Genomic DNA, 26,943 nt, shown 5'->3' with positions numbered 1-26,943 from the left:
CTGTGTACACTTTAGAACGATTCTATATAAAACAGTGGATTTAACATACAATTTTAACGTTTAATGTTAAAAATGTATGCTTTTAATGTAACCTTCTCCATTTAAATACTTTGGTCATTTCAAGAATAATTTATGCAATTTTATATTATTTATTTGAAAGAACTAAAAGAGCAGTTTCATTAGTGTTGCACGATTAATCATATTGCAATCGCGATGTCAAGCCTATGTGATTATATGACGCAAAATGCTGCGATTTTATGAAATAAATAAATGCATGTGTGGACATGACAACCCATTCTCTCTGAGGGATGTTGTCATCAAAAGCCATTTGATGATGGCACGTTAGTTGGCTGGACAAATTATATACAGAGAAAGAAGTATTTTGCTAAATATGTGCACTATATTAAATACGTACTTATATTTTTACTTATATCATTAAAATATTGTATCATTGTTATTATAGCCTAGTAAAAAACACATTCATTTTGAGTTGCTATTTTTAACCTTTAATAATAGAAGCTGACAGGGCTCTCTGTATGTTTACAGCATTAGGAGAGATTTTTTTCCTTGAGAAAAATTAACATGTATCTACTGTACCTAATATTTATCCAAATGAATTGATATTGAATCAAGATCGGAATCAAATCGTGAAATTTGTGTCAAGCAATAATAAAAACAGTAGCCTACCAGTCATTGTACCATGTAAATATTGTAACAAGTTGTTAATAAACTTAACAAAATTCTGTTACCAAATGTTTTGACAATCACAATACAGTTACACCAAAAATGTTTATACAAAGCATATGTTAACATATGTTTGTCTGGACAGAATGTTCAAAATATCTTATTTTCATGAGCATACAAATGTTCTTATTTATTGTTCCATTTATTTTATACTATTGTTCTATTGAGACAATAACAAGTTTGCAATTTAATTTAGTAAAATTTGAAAACACTGTGCATTTAGTTGTTGTGGCTAGTTTGAGTTGAGAAATACACATTTCAGCATTATCACTGATCTGTGAGTGCATTTTCCTTGAGAACCAAGCGAGCTGACTCGTGAAACCATTTGTTTATATACCTCAATAATCGCAATATGACATTTTCCCCGAAATCGTGCAGCCCTAAGTTTCATGTATATCCTTGTATTGTTCAACTGTTTGAGGTTGAGGATATGGAATTTAGAATAGAATAGTAATTAGTAATAAGTAATGTGACACTTTTCAGAGAAAGTAATTAGTACAGTAATCTAATTACACTGTTGAAGTAGCTTGTAATTAATGACTTTTTTAGAGTAACTTACCCAACGCTGACTTTAAATAGTTGGATATCCTACTTTTACCCCCTGCAGGGAACATTCTGGTTATTTCAATAAGCATAAAAAAGGAAAAGAGGCATTTGTTGTTGTATTTGATTTTTTTTAGCAGGCTTGTTAATTGTTGTTTATTACACTACTGTTCAAAGGTTTGGGGTCAGTGAGATATTTTTTTCAAAGAAATTAATACGGCAAGGATTCATTAAATTGATCAAAAGTGAGAGTAAAGACATTTATAATGCTACAAAATATTTCTATTTTAAGTTAAATGTGGTGTCAATAAATGCAAATCTCAAACGGCACATTTATAATGATATGAAATGTTTTTTTCTGCATGTTAAAATTAATAAATCTCATTTTAAAATATATAACAACATAAAAAAAACAGTTATGAAAACAATTTGAAATTGTAATATTTCACAATATTACTGATCACATAAATGCTGCCTCGGTGAGCATAAGAGACTTCTTTCAAAAACATTTAAAAAAAAAAAATTCCAGGCAAATCCTGAAGCAATGTGCCTTTCTGAAATGTTTTATGATAACATATGTTCTTGCTGATGTTCAACAATGTGAATAAAATGATGGTTCACAGGTCCAAGATGCTTTCAGATGTCGTTTAAGGAACTGTCAAGACCCCATGAATGCTGACGCGACTGGTACCTTCCCCAATGGACATGCACAGATCATGGTAAGAAACAACTCATTCTTACACTGTACAGCCACAAACTCAGCTGGAATATGCTCTCCTCATAAAACATTTGCATCTGGCATGATGCTATTAGATGTATGTGCTGTGACCTCTCATAGTCCTCTTGATGTAATAAGAGTCTTTTTTATACAGTGTTATTGCTTATACACTTATGACAGGATATCGAGAATTGTCTTTGCTTAATTAAGAACAGCAAATCTTTTATCCATGCCCTTTGGCTTTCCTCTGGCCTTTCCCTTTCTCCGATGGGACCCATTTGTCATATTTCACACCGTTCCTTCTCATCCTTCACTTGCTTGAGGGAGTAATTGCTGTTAAAATGGTTCCGGAGATGTGTGACCCGCGCCGAACCACTGGCACATAATGATCACAGTTCTCATTTATGTTTTGATTTAAAGTTTCTTTACTAGAAGCATTCCACTATAATGAGGTCTCCAATGTGCAGACTGTCTTTGATTCGGCACCGTCGATGGCTCCTCTATTGTGATACCTGAATAATCTGACTATTTATAAATGGTTTTCGACAGATGACGTTTTTTTCTGTGAGGCTGTGGGACATGGTGTGACTGCAGACGCAAGCCAGGAAAATCGTACCATTTTAGTATAATCCCATGATAGCATGTGAATATGTTGGACTTATTTGATTAAACAGGAAAATGCTTTTATGTCTGCAACTGTCCAAGTTAAAACAAAGCTTTAGTTTTTATGTTTTAGTACTGTCTAAATCGAACTCTTCTTGCATGTCTAATTTTACAATGGCTTTTTGTGCTTCTCTTTTTTCCACAGACGGATTTCGAGAAAGACGTGGACATCGCATGTCGATCAGGTAAGAAACAGATGGTGCACTATTAATGCGTTTCCTAATTACTTCTACTCTCCTGGGCCAAAAAAAGGCCCAAGAGAATAAACATGCGGGTTGGGTTGCATATCAGAATCACAGAGAAGTCCCAGTGAAACCGGGATAAACATCCAATGTGATCGTTTTCATAGATAAAGTGGAGAGTTTTTTGATAGATACGGATACATGCATCATTGTTTGGACAGACTCTGAAAAAAATTTTTTTTTTTTTTTTCATTCCATCTTTTTAGTTTCACAGAATATTAAATTCATACTACTTTTATTGCATCAACCCTTAAACGCATACCGTGGGTCGTCCCGGGAAGTCATTTATTACTCTCTTTATTAATTTGTAGACATCAACATTATCAGTATTCCTCAATCAATTCCATATAAATAATAAGAAGAAAAATTTTTTTTTTAGAAAAATGCTTGTTTTCCTATACATTTTTGTAAAAATAAATAAATCATATACGGTCGCTAACAACCCCGGGTGTGTGACAGTGCAAGTATATTTTTTTCTGCACAACTATAATTGAAGCTTTGATGACTGAATAAGTGCAATTCACCTTTATTCCACACGGTGACAATGTCTGATACACAATGATGAAGTGACGTTTCACTCACAGTTACCGCAGGCAGAAAACAAAAGTATAGGAAATATCATCAGCAAAACTTGAAATGTCTCAGTGATTTACTGCAGAGTAAGAACTGAACACAATCAAATATTAGTGTCACTGTCACTCATGGTGGATCTGGTAAAGAAGCTGTTGGTGATCGAAATATTAATTTTGAAGTTGTTGAAAATGATCGTTTTGAGCATATGTTTGAGATGGCGAATATGAGTCAGATGCTGAATGTACTGGGAAATTAGCTCAGACGAGGACAGTGATGATGGTATTAAACATCTGCTCAAACTGAACCCTTCCAAGCTCTAAATGGTAACAAAATATGCTTTATTTTATTCTTCTGTAATTGTTACTCTAATATCAAGAGAGTTTTATATTATCACAACAGGTAGAGATCCATCCGTGTTAGATATAGATCTGGGTCTCTAAAGACCCGAATATGTAATAATGATTGGCGAAACATTTATGGGTTAATAATATATAAACCTAATTCAAATGTATTTAATGGTGTTTAAATTATTAAGCTCACAAATGTCTTTAGAGACATACAAGTGTTTTACAAAACTTTAAAGTACTTCAGTAAAAAATTTATATTTTAAAAGATGTCCATATGTTGATGTTGTACACATCAAAATCAGAATGAATCAGTTATTTTATTCCACACATGTCATTCTCTTTTATCTTTAGTTCCTCTTTATTCCACACATGTCATTCTCTTTTATCTTTAGTTCCTCTTTGTCTAGCTGCCGTATGGAATAAACATGAATCCATGAGTGTACTGTTTAATTGTCTCCCCTAAGTAAACTATTGGTGAATAACAATGAAGCTTTTTAGTCCCTTGAAATTCGTTCAAAATCAAGATTTTTGTTTCAAGGTCTAGACAGAATTGTTTTATTGTAATAATGAAAAGAATGATGTCTGAAAAAAAAAATGCTATTCTTCTGAAATCCAGCCTACAGTTTAAAACAATGTGACGCCTTCATTAGAGCCATTTTTCAGTTTTTATGTAGCAACGTTATGCCCCTAGACAACATTGCGGCTCTCATCACATTTCCACGTGTCCGTCTGCACCGAAGGCGAAAATGTTGTGTGATGCAACACAAGCACAGTCAATTAGACAGTTATGTGTGGGATTAAGACCAATTAGATTTCACTTCACAGTGTGACGCCACAGAAATAGAAACCAAGCAACTGATAAAAGTTCCTCTCATTTATCAGAGCCAGAGCTCATTTTGAGATCATCGATATGAGCCACTAAATTACTTGAACTGCATGTCATGACAGTTGTTTGAATGTTTTTGTGTGTCTGTGTGTGAATCTTAACTTATGGCAAACGCCATTTAAAAACAATAATAATAATATAACACAGTTGAGTAATAAAGGGCACAGTGAATCAGAGAATTAGCCTACGCTGTAGCAAGTAACACAATTTGCTACGCCTTTTGTTTTCTCTTTGAATGTAATATAACAGCGCTCTGGTTCTAGCGTTCTTTATTAAAACTGGATTAAGATCAGCTCAGAGGTGATGTCGTGTGACATGTGTCTTACATTAGGCCAGCATAATAAAACTTTAATCCAAGGTTTTACTTTGACTACCAAAATCAAGAAGTGCGAGTCTCATAAAAATAAGGGTCATATTTTACCTCAAAAGGTAAATGAATTCAATAATTATTTTAGGACTGTTACTATTTTTTTATTTTAACGTACTTCCTAAAATACCTATTAGTGATAAATATCCTCATGATCATAATGCACTATTTTTTTAAGCTATATTGCAAGTTTTATACAGTAAAACAAAGACAGTACAAAGCATTTACATATTAATTTAAATTCTAAATGTTTTTAATTCTGGATTTTATTTGTATTTTTAGCATTTTAAAAATTAGATTACTTTTCTTTATTGCCATGCAAATAATGCTAAATGTAATGGTCATAAAATAAGACTAAGTTTCTTTCTTATATTTCTTTTTTGCATTTGGGGTGTTATATGACCAGGACACGTTGACTGATTTCATGAGATTCACCATGAGAGTCCTTGTCTTGAGCCTGAAGCCCTTCCTGTGTTCTTCTATCAGTATTCTGCTACGCTCCTCAGACGCCATGTTGTGTGACGCATTAGTGTGGACTACCATCAGAGCTGGAGGATTCTTAAGCAGGTGTTGTTGTCCTCTGGTCTCCTTGTTGTTCTGTTATGAACATTGGCAGTAAGTCCCTTATGGATTTGTGGAGATAGAGCTGTGCTGCAGAGGACAGGCTGTTCTCCCAGTGCTGATGCTTCTTCTGACATTGCATCTGGAGATGTGTGTGGCTCTTTCAGGTGAACAGAATCAATCCGGTTTAAGAATGGACATTTCTTTAACTGCAGGTGTTGTAAATGAGGTGAATGGATAGTCCTTGCTGAAAAGATCAGCTTAGATGGTTATTGCTGATGGACTGGCACAGCGGAAATAATATATATCACGATTTTATCACCATTCTTTTTCATGTTGGTTTTACTATTTTGCAAGTGACTGAGCATTACAGCCAAACTAATGTATCAATTTTAAAAATAAAGTCTTAAAGGTAACAAAATATCAAATTAAATGGCAGACATTTAGCCCAAAGTGGCGGAGATAAATATTTTTGTTCTTATTTTTTTAATAACAAACAAAATAATGGCAAAGCTACACATACCATATACACAACATAGTATGCAAATAAAAAAAACAGTGTTTTATATTTCCAGCTACAGTAGCTGTATTTAACAGTAGCATTCAAGAAAGAAATTAAATGAACAAATATAAAAATAAAATACTACAGACTTGACTGTATAAATTATACATTGATTCTTATTAATGCTACTATTAAAGTTCTCAGTCAAGAGCAGTGAGTGATTTATTAACATTAAAGGGATAGTTCCCCCAAAAAAGTAAATTGTCATCATTTACTCTCTCAAGTTGTTTTAAACCTGAATACATTTCTTTCTTCTGTTGAAAATAAAAGTTATTTTGAAGAATGTGGCTAACCAAACAGTTGCTGGTCCCTAGTGACTTCCATAGTATAGTCAATGGGGACCAGCTACTGTTTGGATAGGCATTATATCTTCTTTTGTGTTTAGCGCAAGAGAGAAATTAATACAGGTTTGGAACAACATTAGAGTGAGTAAATGACAGAATTTTCATTTTTGTGAGAACTATCCCTTGAAGGACAAGCGGCAACATGTGTACTATCGGGCTACTCTACCTTTAAGACTGGCACGCATCTAATAAACACGCATATGACATGCACCCAACTTTCTCTCAAATGTTTTCACTTTAGACATAATCAACTGTGTTTATCCGAACCTACTGTGTATTTGACAGTATTAGCGCAATAAGACTCGAAAGATACTTAGTCCAGTAACCAGGCGCTGTTTGACAGGGTTTTAGTGCCTGTCCGCTTTGGATGTATGCGCTCAGAAAAGCACATGTTAGAACAGCACATCAGCACGCGAATTACATGTTTAACTGGCAAGGCTTTAAAGCACATGCAAATAGTGTACTTTTGTGAATTGCAGTACCCCGTGAGTATAACTCTACCTCTGCGTTAACATGTGATGTGAATGTACGTCGCGTTGTTGAGTATGTCGATACAGAGGCGCCAGAACTGCAAATACAATGCATTGTAGCACAATATTTCTTCAAAAGAAATGGAGACATTCGTGGAGACATTTTAATCATCGACGACGAAGAAGTGAAATACCCAAGCTACAATTGTTGTAGATCAAAACTCATTTGTACTACAGACATAATTTTGGTTTCTTTTAAAAGAACACACTTTCTGTATTTATTAAATTGGTTAATGCAGATTTAACTTTTTGGCCCACAGCATGACTTATACTTCAACCAGAGTGAACAGTTATTCTGGCAACATTTTGTTTTGATGGTCCACTTTAGACATTCTACTAAGTAACTTAACGTGCAACAACGTGTCAACTAGCAGTCATTAGAGTATTAGTAGACTCTCTGCTTAATATCTGCTGACACTTTATTCTGATGCTCCCAAAGAGACATTCTACTGACTATAAATAACTTTGCAAGTACGTCAACTTGTTCTACTAACCCTAACCTAACAGTCTACTCAAACTTCTAATGAGAGTTAGTTGTCAACTGAAACTCATTAATTTGCAACTACATGTCATGTAGATGTAAAGTTACTTTAATGTCAAAATTGGACAATCGAAATAGTGTAACAATAGTGGACAATCAAAATAGTCTCTTTTTTTTCACAGTAGTTGTAGCTTCATAAGTTAAAGTCCCAAAGTCACTTGTGTCAACAAACTCTCACTAGGCCTGTGATGTCCCCTATCTATTCTGAAATGTTCTGATTGGTTAAGTTGCTTGGTTAACTGTGCTTATCAACTTTTTAATTGGTTCATCATCAACATTTAAAGCATAGCGTATGTTTTTTGCATCACACATTTTTACTAATGATATTCCTTCTACCCGCAGCCCTCCACAAAGACATGGGCTCCTGTCGAGCGGCCACCATCACCGGCACCCTCTCCCGCATCTCTCTCAATGATGAGGAGGACGAGAAAGGTCCCGAGGGGCTTAATTACTCTACATTGCCTGGCAACATCATGTCTAAGGTCCTCATCCAGCAGCCCTCTGGACTCCACATGTCCATGGGCATGGGCGATCTGGGAGAGCAGTGTATGGACAGCACAGCAGACATGAGACGGGCCGTATACCTGTGTACGGACGACGCCACCAGGCAGAGCGAGCAGGAACTGAGTGTCCACGACCTGAGTGGCCATCCCCAGCCGGGACAGATGGAGACGGACTACATCGTCATGCCTCGCAGTTCGGCGGTCGGGTCCAGCAGTGTTCCCACCTTGCTGAAGGAGGACAGCAAGATGAGCATGACTATGGACTCTCTGTCGCATGACAGGCTGATGCATTACAAGATGGGCGCAGAGTTTAACCTCGGCCACTCGGGGATGGAGCACATGGGAATGGAACAGCAGTATCCCGTCCAGGCCGAACACATGCAGAATCTTCCCTTCGAGCCACGCACGGCTGTGAAGAACTTCCTGGCAGAAATGGAGGAGAGCGGAGGGCTGTCACGGAGCGAAACCGGTTCAACTATATCAATGAGCTCTTTAGAGGTGCGACTACGAATCCAGCCAGCTAGGCAGACGCGTACTTTACACAAGTACATTAATGCAGAGGCTTCTAGCTGTATAAGTGTACCGAACAGTGTAATTCATAATGCAGTCATTTTTACTGTTGCCACAAGTGTGTTATAGCGGCCAGGGTTTAGCATGTCCTAAACCGTCAGTTTGAAGAGTATCTTCCCGTCAAGTCATGATTATTGCGCTTTTCACAATCCATGTTTTTAAAGCAACTTCACAGAAAATTGTCTTAATCGCCCAAATTAAGGCAAATGGCAAGTAAAAAAAAAACGATTATAAATATTGAAGTTAGTTACATTTGTGAAGAATAGGAAGTAGCGACATATTTTCTTCCATATTTTGATTGGTTCTGTCCAGTGTTTGTTGATTTGATGGAGGCAGATCGATTGTAAGGAAGGGGTCAGTCTTTGCAGACTCAATGATTGGAGAAGTCCAGCATTCATCACGTTGTTCTGACACTTTGATTAAAAATTCAAATGATTATAAATTGAGCAAATTTTTAATCTCATGCAATTTGAAAGGGAGAGTTCACCCCAAATTGTGATTATTTACTCCAGACCTATAAGACTTATGCAGAAGAAGATATATCGGTAACACTTTACAATAAGGTTCATCAGTTAACAGATTTTAAATCAGAATCAGAATCAGAAAGAGCTTTATTGCCAAGTGTGCTTGCACACACAAGGAATTTGTTTTGGTACTGAGGCTTCCAGTGGACTATACAAATACAAATACAACATGAAACATGAAACATAATACTACAAATTATAAGAATAAAAAAAATATATATATACTTGCAAAATCAAGTATTAGTAAGTGTTGAAATTAACATTAGTTAGCATGAACTAATTATGAACTGCACTTATACAGCATTTATTAATCTTTGTTAATGTAGTTAACTAATGAACCTTATTGTAAAGTTTTACCGATATATCTGTTTTTCTTTGTCCATATAATGAAAGTCAAAGCGGTTCACTGTTGTTCAGATCCCAACTTTCTTCACAATATCTTCTTTTGTCTTATGTACAATTGGTCAAGGGTCTGGCCTTAAAGGTCACTGAAGAGGCACTGTAAGACATTTCAACCTCTCTTCATTACTAAAACACTGAAAAGCTGGTACCGACCGGCTTTCTTGAAGGAAAAACACATTTGAGCCAGATCAACACCTGAAACCATTTCCTGCCAAAAGCTTCAAGGCATACAAGTCTAGCTCTGATGTGCAAGAAACATACTTGCTCATATGTTTCTGAGAGATGGGACCAAGTTTTAGATATCCTCAGAATTATTTCTCTTGGTTTCATAACATTATTTTTTGTCTTTCTGTCTTGGTTTTACAGAGAAGAAAGTCGAGGTACCAGGATCTAGACTTCGAGGTGAGTGAAACCTCTGCTTGTCGAAGTGCATGTGTCAGGCCTTTGTTGCATCAAGCGAAGGACCATTTGTTGCGTTTGTGTTTCACCCCTTTAATTTACAACTACTTTATGTAGCACTTAAGCTTATTGGAGTAGCATGTCCTGACACAACTGCGATTTATGAAGCGTTGTGTGGTTTAGCGTAAAAGCAATGCTGTCAGCCACCACATATTCCCATTTTATCCTTTTACATCCCTTGACTTCAAGCTGAAAATCAAAAAATAGCCTGTATATTTTCACATTTTTAAGGTCACTTGCAGTATCCCCCAGAGCGTTTCAGCCCTTTACCAAAAACTGAAATTGAATGTCAAGTGCTACCACTGACCCTTCATATATGCCAGTGCCGTTTGTCATAACCTTGTCATAGCATTCAGCCAAATTTGCAGGGTGAGCACGGCGTTTTATACGGTGATAACATTTTTGAAAGTAGCCAGGTTTTTTCCTGTTGCAAAGTTCTGGTTCTCAGCTTGACTGAACTCCAAATCCCACTCCCTACCCCTTCCCCTCCCCCCTCCTACCCTTGCCATTGCAGAAAGTCATGCACACCAGGAAAAGGCATATGGAGCTGTTCCAGGAACTCAATCAGAAATTTCAAACCCTGGACCGATTTCGAGACATACCAAATATGGGCGGCATGGTGAGTAACAGGAAATGGGGTTCAGTGTGTCTCATTACCAAGTACTGGGGGGTGCCGCGTTGTCTATGTTTAGCTGTGTCTTCTCGTGGCGCCCCAGTCTTGTGCGCAGAAAGTGAGTGACTGAAGGAATTAATAGTTATCCACCCGATGTATTCATGTGGAAAAATAGCACGCCGCCTGCCCCGGGGGTGGGGGGGGGGGGGGGGGGGGGGTTGGAAGAGGAGGTATTAAAGGATGAGAGAGAGGAAGAGTGACTGAGCCGTCATTGTGATCCATGCTCATGCACTCATTCAAATACACACACAAAAAAAAGCTGCTAACCTGCTTATTTCTTTTTCTATTTGCTAATCATTGCTTGGCGAATGCACGGGACAAAAAACCCTTGATTTGCTTTAGATATTGGAGAGGTTCTCTGTGCTTTCAGCAGTATGCTGTACAAATTATCTGTAATTGTAAGGCCGGTGGGATTATTAGTTTCGAGCAGGCCAATTGCAACAACTGCATTCCACCACCCAGCACCATGTAGAAGACGAGCGTTCAGTGTCATTTTGTGTTACAATCTCCAGCGTACTGGCACTGAATGGTTCACTTTGATTAGAAATGGAGATTTTTAGAACTGTTTTTTAAATTTTAATTAGCTCTGCTATTAGCATGCATTTTCTGTGATCAGATCACAATCCAAACGCTCTTGGACTCGATAAAAGCCAGTGCACTCAAGACACAATTATTCAATGCAGGTGTAAATGTTAAACGGATAGTTCACCCAAAAATGAAAATTACCCCATGATTTACTCACCCTCAAGCCATCCTAGGTGTTTTATGACTTTCTTCTTTCAGACGAATACAATCAGAGTTATATTAAAAAAATGTCCTGGCTCTTCCAAGCTTTATTATGGCAGTGAATGGAGGATGATATTTTGAAGCCCATAAACGTGCATCCATCCATCATAAACGTACTCCACACGACTCAGGGGGGTTAATAAAGACCTTCTAAAGCAAAGCAATGCGTTTGTGTAAGAAAAATATCCATATTTAAAACTTAGCAGCCTAACGGCCTAAGCAGCCCTGCAAAATGTAGGAGTAGCGCAAGCTTTGATGCCTCTCGTGGTTCAAACAAACAGGGCTGGGCAACAAACTCAAGCTCCTCTGACATTTCTCTTTAAAATTCTCGTTTTAGACTTCTAATTCGTGACTGGTGTTTTGTTTTTCTCTATCCTCTGCACCTCCGCGTTCCTCATGCGCCAGGTCAAGGGTAACTCTTTCTCTGCAAGTCTCTGTAAGGCCGTCTGCCGGAAGCTAGTTATATATTGATATTTTTCTTACACAAATGCTTCGCTTCAGAAGGCCTTTATTAACCCCCCGGAGCACGTTTATGATGGATGGATGCATCCATTTTTTGTGCTTAAATTTCATCCTTCATTCACTGCTATTTTTTAATATATCTATATGATAATAGTTCTATATCAATGTCATATACACCTAGGATGGCTTGAGGGGTCTTGATGGTAAACAGGGGTTAAAGCAAAAAAAAACATTTTTTGAAAAAAAATTCTCGGATAAACCCCATTCCACAGCCTGTCACACACCTAGTTTAAGAGCATTTTTTTCTTCTTGTAATTATGAGTATAGTGAGTACATGCTTTACCTTCACAATAGTGCTGCACGATTAATCATATCGCAGTCGCGATGTCAAGCCTATGCGATTATATGGCGCAAAATGCTGCGATTTTATGAAATAGGCTAAATAAATGCATGTGTGGACATGACAACCCATTCTCTCTGAGAGCTGTTTGCCCATTTTCTACACCGCTAATAAAAAAAAAGACCGGTTAGTTTCAGTTTAGGCAGTGGCGCGTATGGTGACGTCATGACTCCGTGCAGCGCAGAGAACCGGTAAAGATGATGTCGACCAGACGGACACTGAACTGGTGGCTTATACCTCTGTTATAGCGATATTTTGGCTATAAGACAACCGACACTGAGCAGAGAGAGCAGGGCTGCCAACTCTCACTCATTCAGTGTGAGACTCACGCCACACATCTATTTTCTCACGCAGAGAAACATCGCGAAGCAAAAAGCACACTGACACCGACAGACTAGACAGAGAAGGTTACTTTTGATATCAAACTAATCATCAGCTCTCAGATTCTGTCAATTTTATTATGAATTTCAAACAATAGCATTTTGTCACTTATAAATGTGACGTGACAGATCGTGGTTGTGAACCGAACATCTCTTACTTTTTACTAGTTAATAGTAAATAAACACGAATGAACAGTAGGTGTGTTGACAGATACAGTACAACTTACTGAAATGTTTAGCCTATGCCTCATACATAATATCAATCAATCAGTTTTTCAACCGTGGAAAGAGGTCAATAAAACAGCTGGAGAACAATAGGCTGTCTCTGAGAGATGTTTTTCTTGAGAAAAATTAAAATGTGTCTTCTGTAGGCTTACCTGATATTTATCCAAATTAATCGATATTGAATCAAGATCGAATCAAATCACAAGATCAAGCAATAATAAAAACAGTAGACTACCAGTCATTGTACCATGTAAAGTTTGTAACATAGTCACTAAACTTTAAATTCTGTTTAGTTACCAAATGTTTTGACAATCACAATACACATCCTGCTTAAATATCCCTGTTTGTCTGGACAGAATGTTCAAAATATCTTATTTTCATGAGCATACAAATGTTCTTATTTATTCGTTTCTATTTATTTTATACTATTGTACTATGAAGACTATAACAAGTTTGCAGTAATGCAAAGATGTCATTATTTAATTTTGTTAACAATATTATTTTAATTTGAAAACACTTGAGTTGAGAAATACACATTTCATCATTATCACTGATCTGTGAGTGCAATTTCCTTTAGAACTAAGCAAGATGACTCATGAAACCTTTTGTTTATTATATCACAATCGTATTATTGACCTCAATAATGGCAATATGACATTTTCCCCAAATAGTGCAGCCCTACTTCACAAATGAAATACTCAAAGGACATTTGCATTAAAAAAAACATTTTGAATTGCGTTTCTATTATTTACACACTTTATGAAATTTCAATGTTTTCAAATTTAATGCTTTTACAAGACTTGACTCTTTGTGATGTAGTCATACAAATAATTAATAATAAAAGCCAACAGAGCTTTTGCCGAAAAGTGAAGTAATATCACAAACTATACATCATATAATATTGTTTTTAACCTAGCCATTATAAATAATATAATGTTATTTTTTAATTTTATCTATGTTGGATTATATGAAAAGTGAACAGCATGAGCAGGGCCGTACGCAGGATTTTATAAATACTGAGGTCCTTGCTATAGTAATCCTGCTATGGGGGTCCGTGGGCAAATATTAATATTTACAATACTACTATTATGGCATTATAATTAATAGGTGCTTGTGTTGTTAAATTGAGCTTATATTTTCCACTGTAATAAGCAAAGAACATTTATATGTGTTAAATATGAATACATTGTAATAATGTTAATCTCATGGGATCAATTTTAGCGCATCTACATTTAAAATAACAAACGTGAGAGTGCAAACATGTGAACGGCCCCTAAAGCCGCTCCGATGAAGTCGGTTATCGTGACGATATGCAATATCATTGCAGCATCAAAGTAGAGTTAACATTAGGCAATTATTTCACAACCTTCATTATTTGCACTTCAAAAAATTACAAAGGTCCTGACCTCGGGGACCTCAATGGCGGGTACGGCCCTGGGCATGAGTAAAGCCCTTGGGTTTCACATGTTCTCTCTGCATGTGTGTGCGCTTTTGTGCTTCAACGCGGACAACGACGCAGAAGTATAAATGAAAACCAAAGCATAGCCTACAGCGTACAGGCTCTAGCTTAGGTCCGACGCAGAAGTATGCGCAATATATCGGGATACATATGGAGTGGGTCAGACATGATTTTGACCACTTCAATAAGTTTTGTATAAAGCCTTTCTTTAAAGTGAATTTCGTTTTGTATAAATTGTAATTTGATTTTAATCGATGTTTCATCAACCAATTGCCTAGATTTAATAAATGAGAAGCAAACACAGCTGACAATATAATCACAGGGTATCCGCGGGGTTTTAAAAAGTATTAAAAGGTAGTAAATCAAATTAGTAAAAATTAAGGCCATTAAAAGGTATTGAAATCGCTATGGCTGAGTGATTATGAAAGTGCTTTGATTTGTGGATGACTAATAAGCGTGAGTCTGGAGGAACAGGCGTTTATTTATTCATTCTCAGTGTTGAGAAACGTAGCCTGCATGTGTAAAGCATAATAAAATAATAACTAAAGTACCTAATTATGTTACATATTTATTTTGTATGAAAACTAGCGTGTCATTTACTTATGGATTAAAAAGTACCGTTGTATCAGTGCTGCGAAGAGAGAGAAGATAATTGTAAAAATGAAAATTGACAGGCTAAGTTTAAATTTTGTTCTTGCTTGTTTTTTTTTTCAGTCAAAATGTCAGAAAGCATTTTGTCTTAGCCTATCCATCCGTGTTTTTAAAATTCGTTAAATGACGGACGCTCTACCGTTAACACAAATCCGACATATAATGAGAGCTGTCTTATTCGAACTTATACTTGATATTCTTTTTAGAATAAGTGATTCTATTGGCTAACGTTTATTTCACTAATGCGTGTCCTGTTTAAAATGTTCAATGTTCAAATGCAAAGACAGCATGTCACAAATAGAAGCCCTTTTCCCTGTGGGATTTAGTATCAAATTTGGATATTGGAATAATAAAGTAGCCAATTTAAAATAAATCGCATGTACACACAATGTTCCAGTTTTGTTTTTGTTTTTTTAGGGGTTTCTTAATTTTAGACTAGTTGACCAGCACACATTATATGCAATGCAATATTGATCATGAATAAAAGATGGTGTTGAGCAGTATTGAAACTTTGGACTTTCACTATATATTGCAGTGAAATTTTGGATTTGGGTCGAATTAAAAAAAACTTTAGAAGTCAAAACTAGAATTATGAAGGTAGGCATGTGTTTGTGTGTCTTGCATTCTCAAAAAATAATAACAAAAATACATGAACAGTTTTTCCGTGAGCGGGAATGGAAAACCCGGAGTGGACTCAGAGCGGAGTGAAGAGAGGAACGTGCTTTCGCTCCACTCCAGGCTTTGATCACATCCCCCTCAGCAGGGGGAATACACCTCATCTGTCCTTAATTTAAGACCTGTTCAAACTGAAATTAAGACATTACCCAATTTGAGAAATGTAAGCATATTTACGGCCTTAAAATTATGAAAAGTGACAGGACAGACGGGAACCCTGCAATTGACGGAAATCCGTCATAGCAATGGAGAACTTCAATCATTGAGTTAATCATGGGCTGATTTTCATTTTTGGATGAACTAACCCTTTAAATGAGGTCTTGCGATATGGTCACCTGCTTTAAAGAACAAATATCCCATGATTTATTTCATTTCAGACCGTTAATCCAATGTAGACTCACAAAGGCGCTTTAAAACTTCTTCGTGTTTTCTTTACCGTGAGAATATTTCTAAAGCAGGAAGTAGACCAAATGCTTTTTAAGCAGTTAATATGACGGACATTAGGCTTCATGAACTGTGAAATTCTCAACTGCATTTATTAATCTAGGTTAATGCTAATTTATACATACATTTCAAGTTGTATTAATTAGCATTAATGTATTATGAAAGAACATGAATTGCCAATGAACAATTAGATTTATAAGTTAAACTAGTCCTAGATTAATAAATGCAGCAAAAATGTACCATTCTCAATTTAAGAATCCTAATGCATTAGCTAATGTTAACAAAGTGAACCTTATTGCACCGTGTTAGCAATGCATGTTTAAGGCAGGTGTAGTCGTAGCTTCTGGCGATGTGTCCACAGAACTTTGCCACTCACTGCCTGTTGCTTAGTAACCAACCACTGGAAGAAAAAATGATCCTGTGTTTTTATTCACTTGAAAAATCTGAGATGTTCCTGAATCTGGAAACACTCCAAACATGCTGTCAGGTCAAACACTTTGATTACTGAGCTCTGGATGTGTATGTGCAGCGGCCCCAAAAATGTTTTTGGTACACAAATGTATGAATATCATTGCATGAATTAGCAAAATATCAAACCAAGTGACATGACATTTCTTTTCAAGAAAGCACAGCATCATTTGTTGGCCACTTGTATTGATAAGTTGTATCTAATGCAATGACTTTCATATATTTTTTTAGGGCCGATGAATTAAACATGAATTAAAGCTTGATGATTCATGTCCATGAGCAACTTTCTATGTTTGACTGCATCTCTACGAGTAACCATATTGAGACTATTTCTAACACGGCACCTTCTCGTCCTTTTCCGTAGGAAAAGGCAATGGCGAACAAGAACCCCTGGGAGAGCTTCAACCCGGCAAGTGAATATCAGAACTACGCCACAATGAATGTACTAGAATCAGACACAAAGAACTCTCTGGAGATGACTAACGCTGAGTGGGAAAAGTGTGTCAGCCTTCCTTTGGACGTCCAGGAGGGAGACTTTCAGACAGAAGTCTGAGGAATAATGAAGCGCTAGCAGGGACGCGGATGAAAGTGGACATTTTTTGCACTGATCAAAAAACGCAGAAGACTTTTCATACAGCCTTGGAAAGACATATCTGGATTCTAGGAGTATCGCAGGGACAATATGTGCCAATAAGATTTAAAAAAAAATAAACAAGGAAGAAGGACGGATAAAAAGATGTTAGAAAAAGACAAAAAACATCCGTGTTATCTTTTTTTTTGTATTCTCACTCGTGTATTTAGTGGGGGGCAGACATGTACAATATCAAACATCATGTGTTTCAAAAGTACCACTTGGAAAACATTCGGTTCCGAAAGCGCTATCTTTCCAGACGAGACCTCAAAGAGAAAAAACGACACGACGTGACGTCCACCCACGAGCGGCATCTGGGTTCGGTTTTTGTTCGGCGGGAGACGAGCCCAGGAACACAATGTATATACTTGAGCAGGTTTTTAAAAAGTTTATAACAAGTCCGTTTGGCCATGACTACACTTTTTACTTTATAATATGAAAAGACAACTATTCAGAGGCAACGAGGATTTTTTTCTGTCATTTAAAAATGAATGTTTGTCAAGCTACATTCTTCATTGCTTTAAATGCAATAAAGGTAATACTCACTTTTTTATGAATAATATATTTCAAATCTTTAATACTGCAGAATCTGCCTGGAAGCTCAGTAAAGCTCTCTCATCTGCAGCCCTGTATAAAATATTTAAAAATCAAAAATGTTGTATGGTGTAAATAAAACTTTTGTCTACATATGTTTTACTTGTGCCAAGTTTATTTTAATGAGAAAAGAGAAAATGCAACTTGATGAGAGAGTTATAGCGAAAAATGTTAACATTTGAAAAAGGAATGTAAATAAAAGAGGAAATATGTTCGTACTGCTTCAGAGAACTTGTCGACTTACTCCTGTGTCGTGCTACGTGTCTCTGCTGAAGCCTTTTTCTGGACATACCAATCCCAGTGGACAATTTCTCATTCTTAAAGTCCTTCCTTCAACAGCAGCAGAAAAATGCTGTATAATGACTTGTAAGACCTAAAGGCAAATAATAACAGGGCATTTTTAACTGCCATTAGTGGAAAGAGGGAGTTGTGTTCGACGACTGCTATAAAAATAGCACAGCGGAGCTAAAAATAACAGGAAGTGTAGTCACTTGCATATGGCGTACCTTAATTGCGCTATCAGCTGATAATCTGACAGTATGGAGAGAGAATCAAACCAGAAAATCTACAAAACATCTTGCATTTTATGAAAAAAAATGCCTGTTACGGTGACACTTTATTTCCGATAGTCGACAACTATGAAGTTGTCTCAGATAACACACTATGCACTCAACCGTGTAGTCAGTGTATGAATTTTATAAGGACATTTAGTCATTTAACATCGGAGTCTGATCACCCCTCCCCCTTTTTGTTCTTCTCAGTTAAGTGAATCATCTAGGTATTTAAAGTGGACTTATTCTTTTGGGAATTTTCAGTGTGAACACTACTCGCACTATTTATTCTACAAAACCGCATAGATTATAGCGCATACAGACACAAATTGAGAGTCTTAATACACAAATGACTAGTAGTTGACAGTTTCCTAAATATCTGCCAACTCTTTATTGTGATAATATAGGCTAAGTAACTTTGCAAGTACATACCAACTTATTCTACTAACCTGAACCCTAACCTAACAATCAACTAATACTGCAAGTTAGAGGTAGTTGACATGTATTTGCAAAGTTACTTAGCCTATAGTTAGAAGAATGTCTAAAGTGGACTATCCAAATAGTGTAACCTGAACTTTTAGTATATTTGAGTGAAATAAACCCATTTCTTTGGTTAATTTTAGTGTTTGGGTTTACAGTGGCACCAAATGCTGTTTCTGCTGGGAAAAATCACTTTAATAGAGTGGAGGATGAATCTGGGATTTACATGCGTGTGATGTGTGGTTTTAATGGATATCAGCCTTTGAGATTGAGCGCTCAAGGCCCATATCGGAAGGTAAGCTGAAGTTGAGGAGTATAATCCCTTTTTAAAACCGCTTTCACAGTCCCATCTGTCTTCAGCGAGAGTCTACTCGTATCTGGCAAAAGTATTAAATCTAATCCCAATGAGCTCCGCAATTATCTCCCGGAATATTGTTGAGGTCCAGCTGGACGAGACTGAATAACAGTCTCTTTGATTGACAAGGTGTGAGAGTCATGACATGAGTTTCCTGACACAATCTCATTGTGTGTGTTGCATTATGACACACCAGATTTCTAAAACAGTAAATGTTGCCGGTTGAGTTATAGCACTAAAGAAATACTCCTGACGTCATTCAGAGCTGCAGGTCTGTAAGTAGCAGCAGTGTGTGACAGCCTGAACTAACACTACCAGCATCTTGCTGAAAACAATTAACAGGTTTGCCTCCAAATTCAGAGACTTAGATGATGTTTTGAGGGATTTAGATGGTAAAATATCATGGCATTGGAAAAACGCACTGTCATAAACCGCTTTGACAATCTTTCGGCCTTTAAAATGGGTTGTAGTTTATTTGGATAGTGATAGCCATTCTACTAACTATTAGTAACTAACCATCATTAATTTGCACCTACATGTAACTCTCATTCAAGTATTAGTAGACTGCTAAGTTAGGGTTCAGGTGAGTAGAATAAGTCGACATGCGCTTGCAAAGTTACTTATAGTCAGTAGAATGTCTGCCCAGACAGCAACATAGTGTCGGCCCAGATCCGGGCCACATCTGTTTCGTGGATTCAATGCGTACCAGATGTGGGCCGGACCTGGGCCGACATGTTGCTGTCTGGGTGTTGGGTGAGCATCAAAATAATGTTAGCAGATCGTCAACAAATACTCGATTGACTGCTGGTTGCAGTTACTTACGTTTAGTAGAATGTGGATCATTGAAAAGAAGTGTAACCAAAGTTCATTGTACTCGCTAGAAAAAAGTTAAGTGAACTGGATAACTGATTATATTTACTGAACTAGCCTTGTAAAACGAATGAGTGCGGCAGAGCTCTAGTTCCCAGCATGCCTTGCGTCAAACTGAAGAATATAGAATATAAGTATTTTGTGTTCTTGCACATGCAAATGTATAGTGATAGTCTTGTTGCTAGATATATTAACACATGCAAGTCTGCTATTGCTAGCTTCAGCAGCAGCGAATTGTAAAAGATTTGTTAATATGATGATTGTGCAATCAAGTTATTTGACTTATGTTAATTGCAATTGGAATGTTTATTAAGCTGTTTGTGGTAGAACAAAATCAAGTAGTATTAGTAGTATCAAGTAGTATCTTGGTGTCTGTTAATTTTTTTGTTTGTTCTGCCAACTTATTAGGGTTTACAGAGTGGTTTATAAATATGATTATAGGACAGAACACTAAACTAAAGTGAACTTTGCAAAGTTTAGATGACTCACTCAGTAATGTAATTAAGAATTAATTTGTCAGCTGTCCCAAACAGTGGACAGCGTGAAAAAACAACTCGACGTGCTTATGTAAAGCGATGTGTAAGTTTCACTTTGGAGAAGATTGCAATCTAATGATGCATATTATCAGACAAAGCATTCATTAGTGCACAAATGTTGACCTCCGAGGTCAGAAAACACAGTAATGAGTTGTGGAGGAAGGGACGGGTAGTGCTGTCAGTGTATTAAAAATAATAAAGAGCATGAGACAAGCCCATTATGACATTGACAAAACACGCTGACATGCGCAACAGATCCGGCCCCGTTCTTCATTCTCCACGGCCCGAAATGAAAACACGTTTGTCGTCCTCTGTTCTTCAATGTGCAAATCAAAATGTCAAATCCATCACATTACAGGCCAGCGGGAAATCACAGCAAATGAAATTCTGCACACACACAGTGAGTGGGCCCTGGTGGGTGCTCGTAAGTCCAGCAGGGGACACACGGAGAGGTGAAAGACTCATCTCTGACAGACATGCCGGAGAGGGAATTGAAGCGTATGTCAACCCAGACACTGTATTTTCACTTTTGCTCAGATTACAACTTCCATTCATGATCAGAAGGGACCACTGTTGAGATGAACTGGCAAAACGTATTTTCTAACAGTGTGTTTGATATTTTTATGCTTTCATTGATCAAGGACCAATAACAGTTTGTTTTGTTCCACGTTATGTTTGAGTTTTTTATACCTCTGCATTAAACAATTTTATTGCACACCTTTGAGTCACTGAATTGTTCATTCAAAACAAGTTTTTTTTTTCTTTCTTTACAGATTAATTCAACATTTTAAATGGACTGCAGCAATGAACATTTTTTCAGAACCTCTAGTAGATTACATGCTATTTTGTTTAGTTGTCTGTTCAGAATCGTGATCTCGGTTTAAAACAAAAAAATGTGATTCTGAATTTAATCATGCAGTTTTACTACTGTATATAGTAAATTAGCAAGTACTATAAAATATGTTGTTCCCTCTCTCAGTCACGTTCGATGTGGAATCGAACCAACACTAAGAGGACACCATTTACACATAAACATTCATCAACTCACACATCAGTTATGGTAAACGGAAGCTCAAGCAAGTTTGTTGGGCTTGAGAGAACCAATGAGGTTCATTCTTGTGTTACGCAGCACGTTTGAGCTTCTGCAAGAACCAATGAGGTTCATTCTCGTGTGTAACGCTGCACGTTTGAGCTTCCACAAGAGGTTTATTCTCACACGTCAACAAGTTCAGTTAAGCTTCTGTTTATGTTTCCTGATCAATGTTTATATGTGAATAAAAGCCTAAATTAAATCTGTTCATCATATTAAGATATTGTGTCTCTTCAGTTGCATAGCTGTCTATAGAGGGATAGAAAGCTCTCAGATTTCATCAAAAAGATCTTCATTTGTGTTCTGAAGATGAACAAAAGTCTTGCGGTGAGTAATTTTTGACAGCATTTTAATTTGTAGATGAACTGTCCCTTTAACCACAGCAATAAGTGAGTGAACGTGGCTTGAACATATGTGATTTCAGCACCATGGACAGATGCCTATTTTTTATTTATTTATATATTTTTTGTAGATACAGTGACTCCAAACACATTTAGCCATTTGAAATCCTTAAAAATCTCATGCATAGATAACGTTTCATAACAAGCAGCATACATGTTGAAGAATTATAGCATAAACACACTTACAATCCTTAGAATAAGTGAACACACCCATGCTAAAGTTGACTAAAAAGAGAAATACAAAGTCATCTTTTGGAAATTGTTCTTAATGCCTTAATTCAAAAAAATGAGGAAAATTCCAACCTTTAAGGACACTAATTTTCTTTGTGAATGAATAATGTATCGTAAATAAATAAATAGATCTTCCTTAAAATACAGGGTGCATAAGTCAGTACACCCCTATGTTAAATTCCCATAGAGGCAGGCAGATTTTTATTTTTAAAGGCCAGTTATTTCATGGATCCAGGATAATATGCATCCTGATAAAGTTCCCTTGGCCTTTGGAATTAAAAAAGCCCCACATCATCTATCACATCACCATACCTAGAGATTGGCATTGGGCACTTTCCATAAGATCATCTCTCAATGCAAATCAAACCAGTTATTAGGCTAACTGAAATAAAACCATGCCAATCTCTAGGTATGGTGAAGGGAATGTGATAATGTGGGGCTTTTGTAATTCCAAAGGCCAAGGGAACCTTTATCAGGATGCATACTATCCTGGATGCATGAAACAACTGGACTTTAAAAATAAAAATCTGCCTGACTCTATGGGAATTTAACATAGGGGTGTCCTGACTTATACACCCTGTATTTTAAAGGATTAGTTCACTTTTAAAAAAAACTTTTGCTGATAAGGTACTCACCCCCATGTCATCCAAGATGTCCATGTCTTTCTTTCTTCAGTAGAAAAGAAATTAAGGTTTTTGATGAAAACATTCTAGGATTTTTCTCCATATAATGGACTTCATGGGGTACCAAACGGTCCAAGGTCCAAATGACAGTTTCAGCGCAGCTTCAAAGGGCTTTAAACCACACCAGACGATGCATAAGGGTCTTATCTTGCGAAACGATCGGTCATTTCAAAAATAAATAAAAAAGTTTAAGTTTTATAAGCACAAATGCTCGCCTTGCTCTGTTCTGTGATGCACGTTCGTGACTCTCCTGTTCGAACTCGTTCATCAAAATGAACGAATCTTTTTTTGAGTCATTTCGTTCATTCAACGAACAAAATGAACGAATTGACTCGAAAAAAGATTTTTCATTTTGATGAACGATTTTGAACAGGATCACGAACGTGCATCACAGAACAGAGCAAGGCGAGCATTTGTGCTTATTATTTATTTATTTTTGAAATGACCGATCGTTTCGCAAGATAAGACCCTTATGCATCGTCTGGTGTGGTTTAAAGCCCTTTGAAGCTGCGCTGAAACTGTCATTTGGACCTTGGACCGTTTGGTACCCCATGAAGTCCATTATATGGAGAAAAATCCTAGAATGTTTTCATCAAAAACCTTAATTTCTTTTCGACTGAAGAAAGAAAGACATGGACATCTTGGATGACATGGGGGTGAGTACATTATCAGCAAAAGTTTTTTAAAAAGTGAACTAATCCTTTAAGGAAGAACATTTATTTATTCACGATACATTTTTCATTCACAAAGAAAATTGGTGTAAAAGTCACTGTATAAGAACATGAGAAATGAGTGAACCAGTTTCACACCACGACTTTACATACACTCTTAAAAGAGGTTATTTATTTGCATTGATGGTTTCACGAAGAACCTTGAACATCAATAAAACCTTTCCATTCCACAAAATGTTCTTTACAGTGGAATAAGGTTCGATTTTTCAAACGTTCTTCAAACAAAGAAAAAGTTGTTCTTTTAAAAACTGTTGACTAAAGGTTTTTTTGAGTAACCGAAACAAAGTTTTGAATACAATTGCTGCAAAACTCCCTGATTGGAACCTTAAGTTCTCTTACGAGAGGTTCTCTCGTATTGCGTAAGTTTAGCTTACGCTACGGGAAAGATTCATCTTCTCGAGATACTGAAGCCAAAAAATTATCCTTAATTTTGTATTCCTTGTCAACGCAGTGCAGCAGCTAGCAGACCTAGAGCAGGCCATCTCGCGTGCTCATTGGCTGCCCTGCGGGCAACTGCTGCAGCCTACCAGTGAGCCCGGCGTGACGTCACGCCCAATGAAGGGCGCCCGCGCCTTCATAGCGTCACAGCCCGCCAGAATGGGCGTGGCTTTGCGTATAACACTAGGGGCTGTAGGCTGAATTCCCTGATTTTCGTCTCTTCAGCGAGCTCTTCGCATCGCTGGATCTGAGAGAAGCCACCGCCGCCGTCGAACAGCGGACAGCCAGCTTAGGAGAGCGCTGAGGAAGCCGGCCGTCTTCGCCACCTTCAGCCATCCGTGCGAGCTACGCTATCCGGCGACGTATCCTTTACCTTGCAAAAACCTATTCTAAAAGAGCAGCGAGTGTCTTTTTTAAGACGCCTCGCACTTCCGGCTGTGAAGCGCTTCCGCTGTCGAACCTGCGGGCTCGACTCGAAGCCTTCAACACCCCCCGCCTCTCCTCACCGACGCGCAGCTGCCGCTCACGAGCCTCACTGCCGTCGCATCTGAGAATGAGGCCGAGGGACACGTACGAACACGCGGCTAGCTCTCTTTACGTTACAAGAGAGCTACCCCGCCCTCGTGTCCCCGTTCGCGCGTCATGCAGAGCCCTCTCGAGCTCTCTGCATGACCCGGACGGGCATCATCTGTGTTACATGTAGGTCCCGTGCCCACTACTCGTGCGCGCGCCCTCGTACAAACACTGTTCCAGTTCTGCTCCCGAGCACGCGGCTAGCTCTCTTCTTACGTTACAAGAGAGCTACCCCGCCCTCGCGTCCCCGTTCGCGCGTCATGCAGAGCCCTCTCGAGCTCTCTGCATGACCCGGACGGGCTTGCGCGCCACCGTCGAAATGTCTCGCCATGTCAGTCCCCTTAGATAAGGCTACTGCAGTGGTGTATTTGGCAGCCAACGAGCCGGTAATGCAACCCGCTCGCCTGCACACATCCGCCGTTCTCGCGGCGACCCAGAGAAATCTCAAGTGAGTATAATGTCAGATTAAGAATGTAAGTTACGTGCCCGCTCACGAGCGCTCACGCTTACTAACAGACACATCGCCTCCGAAAAGACGTGCGTGTTTAAGTTTATTCCCTGTCAGTCCCCTTCAAACAGGTTACTGCAGTGGTTCAATTAGCAGCCAACGAGCCGGTCTGTTGACCCTCTCGCCTGCACACAAACGCCGTATTCACGGCGACCCAGAAAAATCTCAAAATGAGTAAAATGTCTGGTCCGGCTCATGCCGTCGGTGTTGTAAGTGTAATGAAAGTGCCCACGCCCCAGTGTTCACCACTACACATAAGCACTCCGAACCTCGCAGAGCACACTCTCATGAAGCGCAGAAAAGCCGCTCGAGTGTTGAATGTAAGAAATGTGTCCACAAGTCTGTGCCCACTATCTGCCCGCTCTGTTACACGATCAAGAAAGCAGGTTATGAATGTAAGTCTCGTGCCCGCCAGAGTGCGTTCACGCTTGCTAACACAAACCTCCCCCCGGGCTCCGCCCGCGCGTTTAAGCGTTATCACAAAACGCAAGGCATTAATAAAACGTTCCCCATCCATTATGATCGGGGCGTCAAATACACTTGTAAGTCTAGTGCCCGCGCTCACGCTTACAGGAAGCTTTTCCACCCGGAGCGCTGCTCGCGCGTCAAAGAGTGAAAAAAAGAATGTTCCCCATCCCTTATGATTGGGACATCTCACATAAATCAGCCGGTCTCGGCTTTCAGCGAGCAGCCATTGCCCAGGACCGAGAGCGCGCGCGCCGCGCTTTCGGCTCCGGGTCAGTTTCACAAGCCCGCAAATGGCGATTTCCCTCCCTAGCGGCTCACATATCTGCGTGGGAAACTATCCCAGGGATTTCAGAATGGGTGTTGAGCACAATAAAGCAGGGCTATACACTTCAATTCATTCGCCGTCCCCCGCGCTTTCAAGCCCGGACCGCGACGATTGTGAATGCGTAAGTAGCACACCTACTTCACGCAGAAATAGCAAAGCTGCTGTGCAAAGGGGCTATAGAAAAGGTACCGCCTTCTCTGAGCGAGTCAGGCTTTTACAGCCGATATTTTCTCGTACCCAAGAAGGACGGAGCCTTCAGACCTATCCTAGATCTGAGATATTTGAACTAAGTGCTTGCGAAAAGACCGTTCAAAATGCTTACGACCAGGAAAATCCTCACGCACGTTCGCCCGAGGGACTGGTTTATTTCTCTAGATCTGAAGGATGCCTATTTTCAGATTCAGATAGTACCCCGTCACAGGCAATTTTTGAGATTCGCCTTCGACGGTCAGGTATATCATTACACCGTCCTGCCGTTCGGCCTGTCCCTGGCACCCTGTACATTTACGAAGTGCATGGACGCGGCGCTCGCCCCCCTGAGAAGTCAGGGGCTGCGAATAATGAACTATCTGGACGATTGGCTGATATTGGCACAGTCAGAGACAGAACTGCTATCTCACAGAACAGTGCTTCTCAGTCATCTGGAAAGCTTGGGTCTCACGATCAACTGGACCAAGAGCTCATTACTGCCCAGCCAGTCAATTTCCTTTTAGGAATAGCACTGGACTCGGTGACCATGACGGCTCGTTTATCGACACAGCGCGCGCGCCGTGTTC

At 38.5% G+C, this 26,943-nt stretch overlaps 1 protein-coding gene across 3 annotated transcripts in view; it reads left to right on the top strand.

The window, feature by feature from the left end:
* adgrb3 (adhesion G protein-coupled receptor B3) overlaps positions 1–18,153 on the top strand; it is a 201,573-nt gene extending 183,420 nt beyond the window's left edge. For 2 of the 3 annotated variants that reach the window (XM_077236465.1, XM_077236463.1), the window contains 6 exons: positions 1,911–2,006; positions 2,814–2,853; positions 7,964–8,622; positions 9,987–10,022; positions 10,594–10,698; positions 17,067–18,153. In XM_077236465.1, the coding sequence (XP_077092580.1) occupies positions 1,911–2,006; positions 2,814–2,853; positions 7,964–8,622; positions 9,987–10,022; positions 10,594–10,698; positions 17,067–17,255 (1,125 nt within the window). In that variant the 3' untranslated portion in view covers positions 17,256–18,153. The remainder of the gene's footprint in view (positions 1–1,910; positions 2,007–2,813; positions 2,854–7,963; positions 8,623–9,986; positions 10,023–10,593; positions 10,699–17,066) is intronic. The other variant, XM_077236464.1, reaches the window with a different exon arrangement.
* The last annotated feature ends 8,790 nt before the right edge of the window (positions 18,154–26,943 follow it).

The sequence above is a fragment of the Siphateles boraxobius genome, unplaced genomic scaffold (assembly GCF_051911475.1).
Source record: "Siphateles boraxobius isolate OS27281-9 unplaced genomic scaffold, OSU_SipBor_1 20, whole genome shotgun sequence".
NCBI lineage: Eukaryota > Metazoa > Chordata > Actinopteri > Cypriniformes > Leuciscidae > Siphateles > Siphateles boraxobius.
The sequence above is the reverse complement of the archived record's forward strand: the minus strand, read 5'-3'. Positions and strand labels throughout refer to the sequence as shown.